Genomic DNA, 13,591 nt, shown 5'->3' with positions numbered 1-13,591 from the left:
ATTAGGATTTCGCTTCTTCCTTCCACTAAATTACATATATTCTTTGGCCCAGCTTAAGTCCTACCTCCTTTTTCGAATAGTCTTTACTCTTAAAGCCTTGAGTTGTTTCCCTATTTTTTGAGTGTTCTTTGTTCTCTGTGGTTAATAGCACAATGCCAAGCATAAAAATGCTAGGTAGTTACCTTTCCATTAATTGTTTTTTTTATATGTACTTTTAGAGATTTTCCTAGGATTTTTAAAGGCCTATGTTAAGAAGTTTTCTTACAAGAGCATAACCACTGATGACTGGAAGGACTTTCTCTATGACCACTTCAAAGACAAGGTTAGGTTTTAAAAGCTTTCTTATTTTCCTGTCCATACAGCTGTACTTATTGACTATTCATTATGCTGAATTGAAATACTTAACAGTGGTATTAGTATAATATTTCTTTTAAGGCTCAATCTCATTATATTTTTTTCCTGTTTGAAAAGTGACGTCAACATCATGAACTAAGGTGTAGAATTATACTATTTTGAAGCAATCCTTAATAGTATGTTTTAGTATTTCATTTTCTGTGTATACTTAATTTTACTATTTTAATTATTTAATAAGTAACCCATACAAATTTGCTATAATTTGTTCACTTATTATGCATTTCATTTATTTTTGAACTTAGAAATTTTCTTGACATGCTAATGTTGACAAAATTGTTGATTTGAGAACTTGAAAGCATGCTTTAGATTTTTCTTTTTACCTCCTCGGCCAGAAAGATTGGTTCTGTGGCAAGCTGGTATTTTTCTGACTGTTCACAGGTTGATATTCTCAATCAAGTTGATTGGAATGCGTGGCTGCATGCTCCTGGCGTGCCTCCTGTAAAACCCAAGTAAATACTTACCTTCTTGGTCTCTTAAGTCCTGTGGCTTTTAGTTAACATCTCATTGATTTTGACTCATGGCAGCTCATATGTGCAGAGTCGAACTGCACTATATGGAGTTTTCAGAAGCCGATCCACAGGTCTTTCTTCCAAGCTGCTCCTGGGTAGACTTGAACCACCAACCTTTCAACTAGTGGTTGCACCTTGGAGCGCCTCAAGATATCTCAGAGGATCGTATGCCTTACTTACTTAATCTATTACTAGTTAATGATTAGAATAGAGTTCTTAGGTGTTTGTACCTTAACCCTGAGGCCAAAAGAATAGTTTCCATGGTATAATATTATAAATATAACTTAGTTCAATTTATTGCTCATAATTAAGTCAAGGAAGATTTATTTCTTATTTCCATCATTTAGAATTCCTTACTTTAAAATTTAAATATGTCCTACAATTTAAAAATTCCATTCAGGGGAAATGTGTATTTTTATAAAAATGAATTCTTGATATATATATATATATTTTTTGTCTATGCAGTTATGATATGACTCTGACAAATGCTTGCATTACCTTAAGTCAAAGATGGATTACTGTGAGTAGTGATGTGTGTTTTTTTGTTCTCCTTTTTGAATAATACAAATATGTCTGTACTCATGAAGATGGGGGACAGTGGATCTCATTCATGAAGAGTTATTTGCAAAGATTATTTTTATGTCATGTTTTTAACGTTTCTAAGGTGATTCTCTACAAACCCACAATGTATAAAAATTAAGTTCCATGGAGTGAAAATTGATATCAGTATCAGTAGCTCTGATTTTTCTTGCTCCTTTTCAGCTCAAAAAGTAATGCAGAAACATTTGCATTTTACCTTACTTTTTAAAATTTTCTTCACCAACACTGTAATTCACATGCATTGATTCTTCTCTGGTCTTCCTTATTCATTGTACAATGTTCACATGCATATGAGGTGACTGAAAATACCATGGCTTGGGTCAGACACACCTTTGTCCTCAAACTGACATCTTTGCTCTTGAACACTTTAAAGAAGTCTTGTACAGCAGATTTGTCTAATACAATATGTCATTTGATATCTTGATTGCTGCTTCCATAAGTGTTGATTGTGGATTCAATCAAAATGATATCTTTGACAACTTCAATCTTTTCCCTGTTTATAATGTTATTTATTGGTTCAGTTGTGAACAGTTTTGTTTTCTTTACTTTAAGGTATAAACTTCAGATGTTGTTGTTGTTAGGTGCCATCCCAGTCAGTTCTGACTCATAAAAACGCTGTGCACAACAACAGAACAAAACACTGCCTGGTCCTTCACCATCCTCACAATTGTTAGGCTTGAACCCACTGCTGCTGCCACTGTGTCAGTCCATCTCATTGAGAGTCTTCCTCTTTTTCTCTGACCCTCCACTGTATCAAACATGATGTCCTTCTCCAGGGGCTAGACCCTTCTGACAATAGGTCCAAAGTATGAAAGATGAAGTCTAGCCATCATTTCTTCCAAGGAGCATTCTGACTACTTCTTCCCGCACAGATTTGTTTATTCTTCTGGCAGCCCATAGCACTTTTAATATTCTCTTCCCACACTATAATTCAAATGAATCAATTCTTTTGTAGTCTTCCTTATTCATTGTCCATTCATGTACTTTCTTTGTCTTGGCCAAGACCTCCGCTGATCCCCTCCTGTGTCTTGTCTCTGCCAACCACTTCTTGGGGAGTTCCATTCTGCAGTCACTTTTGGCAATGAAGGACTCCAGGTGATCCATCGCATCTAATTAAGAGGAAAGATCCTTTTCTTTATTTGCAATCTCACAATCTGCTCAGAGGGCTAAGTCGTGGATTTGGTACATTCTCCTGAATCAAGGATGTCATGGGAGCAGCAGTCCAGAAGGTGACTCTTACAGACATGGTCATCTGTAAACTTGACTCTCAGGTTTTGTCTCCACTCGATGAACATGAGGCTTTCATGCAACTTCCTTGCAGATTGATATCGGCAGGCAAGGACACACTGAACCTAACAATGGCAAAATGCTGGCTACCAAAGCTGCCCTGGGCAGCTGGAGCAGGGGGCTGGGAAGGACTCTGCTAGGATCCAAGTGAGAAAAGCTCCAGGTACCACTCCCCTTGCAAACGTGGTGCAGCATCCTGAGGCCCATCTGACTCCCTCAGGCAACTTCTTCCCCTAGGGAGCCTCAGGGTAACTCCACCACCTGCTGCCAGCAATCTGGAGCCCATGCTGCCTCTCCTGGGTAGCAGCAGAGCCGCAGCCCTGGCCAAACAAGTCACAGGATGGTGGGTCCAGGTGAAATGAAGTCTTTGACAACTTCAGTCTTTTCTCCATTTATCATGATTGCTCCAGTGGTGAGGATTTTTGTTTTCTTTACATTGAGGTGCAATCCTTCAATCTTCATCAGCAAGTATTTTAGGGCCTCGTTGCTATCAGCAATAAGGCTATATTATTGGCATATGGCAGGTTCTTAATGAGTCTTCCTCCAATCCTGATGCCTCCCTCTTCTTCATATAATCCAGTTTCTTATGCAGATTGAATAAGAGTATTCAATGGTGGCAGAATGCAGACCTGGCACACACCTTTCCTGATCTTAAATTAGCCCTGTGTTCTGTTCGAACTACTGCCTCTTGGGCTATGTATAGATTCCTTACAAACACAATATAGTGTTCTGGAATACCCATTCTTCATAATGTTATCCATAGCTTGTCATGAGCAACACAGTTGAAAGTCTTTACATAGTTAATAAACTACAGGTACACATCTTTCTGGTATTCTCTACCTTCAGCCAATATCTATCTGACGTCAATAATGATATCCTTCATTCCATGTCCTTTTCTCAATCCAGCTTGAGTTTCTGGTAGTTCCCTGTCGATGTACTGTTGCAGCCATTTTTAAATTATTTTTAGGAAAATTATATTTGCATGTGATATTAGTGATATTGTTTGATGATTTCCACATTCCGTTGGGTTACCTCTCTTTGGAATGGGCACAAATATGAATCTCTTACAATCAGTTGGCCAGGTAGTTGTCTTCCAGATTTCTTGGCACAGATGAGTAAGTGCCTTCAGTGCTGTATCAGTTTGTTGAAAGATTTCAATTTGTCCTCAATCAATTCCTGTAGCCTTGTTTTTGCCAATGCCTTCAGTGCACCTTGGAGTTCTTCCTTTGGTACCATCAGCTCTTAATCATATGCTACCTCTTGAAATGATTGAACATCAACCATTTCTTTTTGGTACAGTGACTCTGTGCATACTTTCCTTCTTCTTTAGATACTTTCTCTATTATTCAGTATTTTGCCCATAAAGTCCTTCAAGATTTCAAATGAAAGCTTGAATTTTTTCTTTAGTTCTTTCAGCTTAAGAAATGCTGACTGTGGTCTTCCCTTTTTGTTTTCTAACTTTAGGTCTTTGCACATTTCATTATAATACTTTGTTTTTTTGAGCCGCTGTTTGAAATTTTCTGTTCAGTTCTTTTACTTCCTCATTTCTTCCACTCATTTTAGCATCTCTGTGCTGGAGAGCAAGTTTCAGAGTTTCTTCTGACTTTCATTTTAGTCTCTTTATTTCTATCTTGTCTTTTTGATGACCTTTTGCTTTCTTCCTCTATGATGTTCTTGATGTCATCCTACGGCTCTGCTGGTCTTCAGTCAGTAGTGTCTAATAGATCAAGTCTGTTCTTGGTATGATCTCTGAATCAGGTGGGATATGTTCAAACCCACCAGCTGCTCCTCGGAAAACCTATACAAGGTCGCTCTCTCTGAGTCAGAACTGACTGAATGGCACTTAACAACAACAGTCTTTATAATCGAGATGAATGGAAACAGTGGCTGTAACAGTGAACACAAGCATAACAATGGTTGTGAGGATGGCACAGGGCAGTGTTTCATCTTGTTGTACATGGGTCACAATGAGTAGGATCCGACTCAGTGCCATCTAATAGATCACAAGGTCTTTTTCTTGCAGAGCCACTAGATGAATTTGAACTGCCAACCTTTTGGTTAGCAGGTGAACACTTACCATTGTATCACCAGAGCTCCTTTGTAAAGACGTACAAGGAAATACTAATATTGGTTACTATGGACTAGGAATGGAGATGGAACAAAAACAAAAGAATTTTTCATTCTGTCCTATTTAGTTTTTTTAACAATTGCATATACCTCTATAAAAATTTTAAAAGCCAGTTTTAAAAACCATTCAACTAATTTTTAAATGTTTACTTTAGCAAACTTTATATAGCATTTCATGTTCCTATCCCCAAATATCAATGTCTGTGAATACTGATTTCGAAAAGCACAGACCCACTTTTCTTTTTTTTAGATGATTTCCAAAGCTAATTAGGGAAAATAAGATGTGTGTGTCTGGAGGAAGCATCAATTTGTGGTCTTATCAATTTATTAGTGTGATAATACCACAAATATGCTATTTGAGCCTTTATTCACAATTTTTAATTAACATATACAAGAGGAGTTCAAAAAGTTTGTGAAAAATTTCATTATCATTGAATTTAATTTTTCCACAAACGTTTTGAAGCTCCCTCATGTTAGTTGACATGCTTTTAAAAATGTTTTCTTTACTTTGAAAATCTATATACCTTGAGTGGTAGAAAGGTGGTCGAAAGTTTCTTCTAGCTTTACTATTAATAGTCTAACTTTTCTTATGTAGTAGAGATTTTAGCTCTTTAAATTACAGTCATAATTTAAATAATCCCAGGATTATTTAGATAGCTAAGGATATTTACTTTTTTTGCAACTGTGGCTATATATTTCTTGATTTTTATATATTCTATGTCAGATAAACCAATGAATATTACTGAATTGTACAAGAGTGAAAATAACCAAGTAACATGTATTTTAGGCCAAAGAAGATGATTTAAATTCTTTCAGCGCCGCAGACCTGACAGATCTCTCTTCACATCAGTTGAGTGAGTTTCTGGCACTGGTGCTCCAGAAAGTAAGTACCAGGTCAGAGCTGTAGAGATCTAATAACTGGGCCTAAAGGAATAGCACTGACATCAAATCCAACTTGAACAAAACTAATGGAGAAAAACTGAATTAAACACTAAAAGTGTTTAAAAATATGTGTTACATTCTTACTCTTCCTACTATGTTTACTATTATTGTTCTGAATACAAAAATAGGTAAAAATAGACCTTGTAATCAAGAAACTTATAATCTAGTAGGAAAGATGTTGTTAAGTGCCGTCGGGTTGTTTCTGACTCATAGCAACCCTGAATAGGGTTTCTGAGAAGTAGCTTCTGAGTTTGAACCACCGATCTTGCGGTTCAAACCAACTTTTTGATTCAATTCCACACCAGGAGTCCTAAAAATAAAAATATACCTGCTTTTATCACAAATTGGAGTTCTGGTGTGACACTGTAGGATAAGCACTGGACTGCGAACCACAAGGTTGGCGATTGAAACCCACCAGCTGCTCCTGGGAAACCCTTTACAGGGTCGCTGTGAGTTGGAACTGACTCAACAGCACTTAACAGCAGCAACAGCATTTTTAGATGCAAATCTGGTGGTGCAGTGATTTAGCATTTGGCTGTTAACCAAAAGGTTGGAGGTTGAAACCCACCAACCACTCCTTGACAGAAAGATGTGGCAGTCTGCCACTGTAAAAAAAGGTAGACACAGCCCAGGAGAATCCCATAGGGCGGTTCCATTTTACCCAGTAGGGCCACTGTGAGTTGGTATTGACTCAGTGGCAATGGGTTTGGGTTTTTTGGGACAAATTTTAGAGACCAGTTGAGAAAAACAGTTATTAGGAGTATGGGAATCTGAGGCAATGAGCTGGTGGGCGGGGCAAGCCAGTTAGATGATTATACAAGATGAAAGCTCAGCTTTGTGTAACTGACTGGATTTGGGGGTTAATGAAAAAGAACCCTAGTGGATTTTACAGTTTCAGTTCCAGCCAATTGAAATAATATGTGAAGCTGGAAGGAGAAGCTGCATTTTGAGAGGGAAAGAATGACTAAGTCTTTAAGTATTACACTACTTACAGGATATCAAAACTTGAGAGGGATGGAGAATATTTGGAACAGAATTTCCTACAGAATTGATGTAAAACAAGGAAGAGGATTTAAAGGCAAGAGGACTCTACCTGAAATAAGGGAGGACCCGTAGTTAGTGATGCCAGTCCTCAGAATTTACTTTCTGTAGCACTGCCTTGTGGCCTGAGAGCAGGAAGAGAGAAAACTCAATGAGGATGATTTGAGAATGAGACTGGCAAAAACTGGGGAAATTTGAGAAACCCAGGAGCTGGCCATAACTAGCTGCCCTACCAAGCTGGACTTGGAGTTGAGTGTACCCATAGGAGACTTAGCGACTAAATCATTGAGGAAGCAGTTATTGAAAACAGAGATGGTTGGTTAGTGTGGAGCTAGTGTGTTGTACAGTAAGGAGGTCGTGGATGGAGTGGAATGTTGGCATAGCCCTCATGGCACCTGTACGTGCATGTCACAGACTCTACATGATTCACACTGAACTCACCATCTTTCTTTTCTTCACTCAAACTTGTTCTCCAGTTTAGCATGGGTTAAGGTAGGCTCAGAACACTTGGGAACCTCCTGAAATTGTACATAGCGGTGGTGGTGTGGTGCCATGGAGTCAGTTCTGACTCATAGCGACCCTGTACAGGGTTTCCGAGGCTGTAAATCTTTAAGGGAGCAGAAAGCCTCGTCTTTCTCCCACAGAACAGCTGGTAGTTTCGAACTGCTGACCTGGAAGTTAGCAGCCCAATTCATAACCAGTACGCTACCAGAGCTCCTTGAAATTGTATATAGATGTTTGTATTTATGTGTAAATGTATTTTTCTAAAGAAAAAGGTCTATATTATCCATTAGGTTCGCACACTGTGCAGATCTGATTCACTAAATGTGGATCCTCTCTCACTTTCACTAGGCCCCTGTTGCCTTAGAATCGCTTTCCTCATTTTGCGTTGATTCTCGTAGTAAAAGTATAGTATAAACTGGTATGCAGTATCGTTATTCTGTGATTCTTTATCATTGCAGTCCTTTTCAAACACCTGGCATAGCCAGCTTTTTCTGTAATGCACAACTTTAAGAGGTGCTTTATGTACCTGTGTAGATCATTTAAAAGAGATTTCAGAGAGTTACATGTCGGGCTGCTCACCCACGAGGTTAGCAGTTCAAATCCACCAGCCACTCCGCAAGAGAAAGATGAGATTTTCTGCTTCAGTAAAGCTTTACAGCCTTGGAAACCCTGTACAGGGTCACTATGAGTCTGAACGACTCCATGGCACCTAACCACCAACCACCATACAAAGATGAAAACGGGGAGAATCCATGAGGAAAAAAATGAAGGAACTGTGACTTAATCTGGAGAATGGAAATACAGATAAGCTTCAAGAAGTATAAAGGAGAACTTGAAAAACTGGAAAGTATCTAAAAGTTAATATTGTTCTGTACTGAAAAGTCCAAGAAGTATAATAAACACAATTGTGTTGTTGTGAAGTGCCGTCGAGTCAGTTCTGACCCATAATGACCCTGTATAGGGTTTCTGAGGAGTAACTGGTGAGCTTGAACCGCCGACATTGCAGTTCAAATGGCTTTGCAGTCTGGCGTATGAACCCACAGCACCACACCAGGACTCCAATAAACACACTATTCTCATTTCATTCTCTAAGTGCACAGTCATCAAGTTAATTTCAACGCATAGTGACCCTACAAGACAGAGCAGAGAAGGTCTCCAAGGCTGTGAATCTTTTTCAAGAGCAGACAGCCTCATCTAGCTCCTGCAAAATGACTTGTGGGTTGAAACAACCAATCTTGTGGTTAGCAACCCAGCACTTAACCCACTACAGCACCAGGGCTCCTGTTAATTCTCTGAGTATCTCATTATCCCTTTGCTTTTAGTAGAACACCCTTCTCCAGAACATTTGCACAAAATTTCCTTCAATGTGCATTTGTTTCTTTTATTTTCATCCAATATATTTCCATATTATAAAAGGTGTAGGATTTTAATCTGGCTAACCTTTCTTTCCAGCTCCTTTCTTTCAAGAACTCCTGTTGAAATGATACTTTATTCTTCTTTATTTTGCCTGTAGGCACCTCTTCCGTTGGGCCACATAAAGCGCATGCAAGAGGTGTACAACTTGAATGCCGTGAACAATTCTGAAATACGATTCAGGTACATCATTTTCACTTGTCTTTATGGAAGAGAGCAGAAAACTAGTGTAAAAAGGGAAGCAGAGTGTGAGACATGTGAGGCTTGGGAAATGCTTGTCAAATCATTGATTGCATCTATACAAGGAGTTAGCATTGGATTTAAGGAATATGTGGAATGTCTGTTAAGATACTAGTGTTTATCTTTGTGTGAGAGTTTGTTCTGAACCTCTCCTGCCTTAATAAAACTAGAATTAGACATTTGCTGATAAATAGACATTTTTCCACAACTAACTGAATCTATTCATGAGTTGAAATAATGAAAAATCTTTGGTTTTGCTCTATGCCCATCTTTTTTTTTCACTACACAGAAGTTTATTGTGAAAGTAAATTAAACAGGCAACACACAGTACATCATGGCTAATGATGACAAAAGCAATCCGGCAGCTTAAGGAACGTTTTAATGGAAATGAATTTAGAAAAGATGATGCAATGATGTCATTTCATTTAAATAGAGATTATGAAAAATATCAAATTGCATCAAATAACTTAATAAAGCCTGCACTATTGGAGGGGAAGGGCTCATGACCTTAATGCCAGCATAACACAAAGAAGCAGTGCTAAATGACAAGAGAAATTCCATATTTACAGAAAGATGGCAACATAGACATTTCATAGCATTTGATCTTATTTACTGGTGCATTAAAAGCTAGAAGCAGTAGAGAAAAATGTATCATCATCATATTATTTAAAAAAAAAAAAATTAAGTGCAGAAATCAGAGCTAAGAACTCTGTGATAAAGTAACTGTGAAACACCACTGTAAGGTGGTCTCCTCAGGGGAAATTGGGGCACTGAGTGTGTAAACATGTGAGCTTCACAACACCAAATACCAACCAAATTCATTCAGAGGACTTAGATACAGATCACCATGACCTGTGATGATGTGTTATTGTTTATGGCTATTTAAACACACTCCTTACCATGCACAACTTGAATATATAACAACTGTTTTCATTCTGAGATACAGGATATCTGTTTCTGAATTTTAAGACCTGTTTACAATGAAAGTCACACCTCCCTCTTCCATCAAGTATATTAATATAGCTTTTCAATGTACTGACCTCATTCAGATGTTAGTTCTTTATCTGAACTGACCAGGGTAGTTCAATGCCATTTTATTATGCTAAAATATATTTTTTGTAAAAATTCAGCTACGAGCAACATTTAATGAATGTACCCATGTAAAATATTTGTACGGTGGTGCCAAATCATGTAGCACTTTTTCCAGTCTCATTTTTTTAAAAGTTGCATTTAATTTGATATTGAACGTATTTTTCAAAATTCTTACACTAATTTGTCTCCAAAGGTTCTATGAATAGTCGTCTTGGAGAATACCATATGCATAGTTGTGAATGTTTTTTTTTTCCAGAATAATTACTGGAAGAAAATGCATCCTCTGCACAAATTAATATTTTCTCTTTAAGACTAATCTTTCATTGCCTGGCATTGTTTTTACAGAAGCATGCAATATGAAATACACATAAAAGCAGCTATCTCAAACATGGTTTTAATACGATATTACCTCTGTAGCGAACTCCTCACTGTCTCCAGTTTAATATACTGTTACATACATGAAGAAGCTCCTGTATCTCTTTTCTAACTGATTTAAAAAAATAATAATAATAATCCCTGAATATAACAGAAGCCAGCCGGTGACTTCTTTAGGTGTTTCAGTAGAATATTTTCATCTGTGTAGACCATCTCCACCCAAACTCATGGTTACAGAACTGGTGCAGATTACAGTTAATACCAATTTAAAGATTTTGTTTAAAAAGGAAACAAAGGGTGTGTGTTACTAGTGTTTAAAAGGATACTGCAACTTTAACAACTGTAAACTTTGCGTTAGAAGGCTGTGGCAGACAGCTCTGTGCTACTAGGTTTTAGCTTGTAAATAATGCCAACACATTAGCAGTTTTAAAATGCCATAGACTATAGAAACAAAAAAGGAAATGAGGGAAACAAAATAAAAAAATTCAGGAATGCTTATCTAAAATGAAACTGTATAACCAACACATCTAAAAGTACGAAAAAAATTAAAGCAACTGACTAGGGAGAAAATCCCCTCTGATATAAATTTTAACTTCTTGGCATATGTTTGAATGACATGAAATTTAAATTACAATGAAGAAAAAAGGGCTTTACAAGTGATTAGTTCCAACTCACTAAAATAATGCCAACAAAGTAAACGTGCATAGAAACAAATTTCAAATTGTTACTGGCTACATGCTTAAAATATTAGAAATGCAGGTATTATAATCATAGTACAAAACCATGGCAATTTGTGGTGTCTGTTACTGTCTAAGGTTGAGAATTATACTGTAGTACCTCCAGTTATCACAGTTTCTGGTCTTGGAATCAATTATGTCTGCCAATTAGAAGCAATATATATGTAAAGATGAGCAACACATCTGCTGTGCTACTAATTAACCAAGTTTGAGGTCATCACCATCACCTAAATTAGAACCAGGACTAGGGACTTGTTATCTTCTTGCCAGTTAGTGCCAGCAGCTGTGAAACTCTCACCTCCATTTCCTCCTGAACAGACCTGTCTCTATCTTCAAATTCAAGTGTTCTTCTATCGGAGCCTCTTCAAAGGCTTGCTAAGCTAATGTATCCTCCTGTAGCTGTATGGTGTAGGACTAGTAATTCTGAAAGACTCTGCTCCTGATCAACAAAATGGCATTGCAGCTGCCCCCAAGTGGTGCCGAATAAAGTGCTGCTTAAGCCTCTATGCCCATCTTTTTAAATTCAAGTTTAATGTCTGGGCTTAAACCAGAGTTTAATTCATTCAGAAATTGCACTTAAAAGAAACATAAGCACTTACATAATCCAAACCTTTTAAAACATAGATCTTTTTCAAGAACAAACTCCTTTCCTTGTTGTCTCCAATTAAAATTCCATCTATATATATAAAGATTTGAGATTCACAGAGTAAAGCAATATAAACTATTACACAATATAATTGGTATGGGATTATTATTCATCATTACACAAGTCCTTTTCAAACATGCTACCATATCTGCCCCTTCCTCACTTCCCACTCTATCCCCTTTAAAAATCTCCCTTTCAGATGGTTAAGGCTCTGCATTCAATCGAAGTGGGAGGAAGCAATTCCTTTGGCTCTGAAAATGGCAACTGAACAGGGAAGAATGAAGTTCACACGACCCTTATTTAAGTAAGAACCCAAATCAAGCTCTGTTTTGAACTTATATGGGGGGGGGGGGGCGGGATTTTTTTTGCTGTTGTTAAACTTTTTGTAAAAGATAACCTTAATGATAAATATCTTTAAAGTTATTAAAGCTTAGAGATGCAATTGTTCAATAGGAAGTAATGTTTCTAAATATTTAAAATGTGAGATTGTTTTATTAGCTCTTTTAGAAGCATTATATAAAAAGTTAATAAAGCATGAGTAATATTTAGGGAGCCAATCATCTAGAATTCCTGATTCTTTAGGAAATAAGACGAATCTGACGAATGGGCCTGAGTATCTCTCTGGCGTTGCACTATCCAACTTGCCAACAGAACTTTTCGTAATAGTGAAAATGCACTCTAGCTGCACTGCCCATGGGGTAGCCACTAGCCACCTGGGACTGCTGACCACTTAAAATATGGCTAATATGACAAGGGAAGTTAATTTTTTATTTTATATCAATTAAAAATTAAATATCCATATGTGGCTAGTGGCTACTGCTCTGGACAGCTCAGGTACTGAAAATACTTTCGTTTTTGTATCATACTGTATGGATCTGTGGTTTTATTTTCTTTACCTGTATTTGCATCCCTCCCCTTCTCTCGCCCCCCAAATATGCTGTTAAGTGCCCTTGAGTTATTCCAACTCATAACCACCCCGTATAGGGTTTTCAAGGAGTGGCTGGTGAGCTTGAACCGCTGACTTTGCGATTCAAACCGACCTTGCAGTCGAGGACATTAACCTGCAGTCTAGCGCATTAACACCATGACTCCAAATATAGATGAGGATTATTAATGCTGTGCACAGTGAACTCTGAATGAACACTCTTCCGAGTTTATGTCACTGTTCGGCACTCATTTTTATACCCACTTCCCTGCTACCTAAGTGCAACACCCCAACGAATCTCACCTGCACACTTTTTCCACAGTCATACTGCTGTTAAATACTCGGCTACCACCCCTGCCCTCTTTCATGAATTTCATTTGAGATGTTGACTGTTCTTTCTTTCTAAGGGATCTCGCTGCCTTTGACAAATCCCATGATCTAGCCGTCTGCACCTACCAGCAGCACAAAGCAAACATGCATCCCGTGACGGCCATGCTGGTGGGAAAAGACTTAAAAGTGGATTAGGATCTGCCTGTGACTGACTTCTGAAAAGTTGCTTTTTAAAATCGAATTCATAAAAAAATATGACGCTTCCGCTCATAGTGTAATTAAAAGTGTTTTCTTGGTTTGGGCTTTAAAAATTTTTTTGTCAGTAATTTTGTGAAAATAAAGCTGAGCTACATTTTTAAAAAGTGGTGTGTGTTCTTTGCGAAGTAAATTTTCACGATGTTTAATCTTT

The 13,591-nt window shown here is 37.6% G+C and overlaps 1 protein-coding gene across 1 annotated transcript in view; it reads left to right on the top strand.

Moving 5' to 3' along the window:
- LTA4H (leukotriene A4 hydrolase) overlaps positions 1-13,591 on the top strand; it is a 34,792-nt gene extending 21,201 nt beyond the window's left edge. The window contains exons 13-19 of the mRNA XM_006871802.1: positions 219-322; positions 793-863; positions 1,389-1,443; positions 5,725-5,820; positions 8,938-9,020; positions 12,127-12,231; positions 13,260-13,591. Coding sequence (XP_006871864.1) covers positions 219-322; positions 793-863; positions 1,389-1,443; positions 5,725-5,820; positions 8,938-9,020; positions 12,127-12,231; positions 13,260-13,377 — 632 coding nt within the window. The 3' untranslated portion in view covers positions 13,378-13,591. The remainder of the gene's footprint in view (positions 1-218; positions 323-792; positions 864-1,388; positions 1,444-5,724; positions 5,821-8,937; positions 9,021-12,126; positions 12,232-13,259) is intronic.

This window comes from Chrysochloris asiatica, unplaced genomic scaffold (assembly GCF_000296735.1).
Source record: "Chrysochloris asiatica unplaced genomic scaffold, ChrAsi1.0 scaffold00174, whole genome shotgun sequence".
NCBI classification, from domain to species: domain Eukaryota; kingdom Metazoa; phylum Chordata; class Mammalia; order Afrosoricida; family Chrysochloridae; genus Chrysochloris; species Chrysochloris asiatica.
This window is presented reverse-complemented; position numbering and strand designations above follow the sequence as displayed.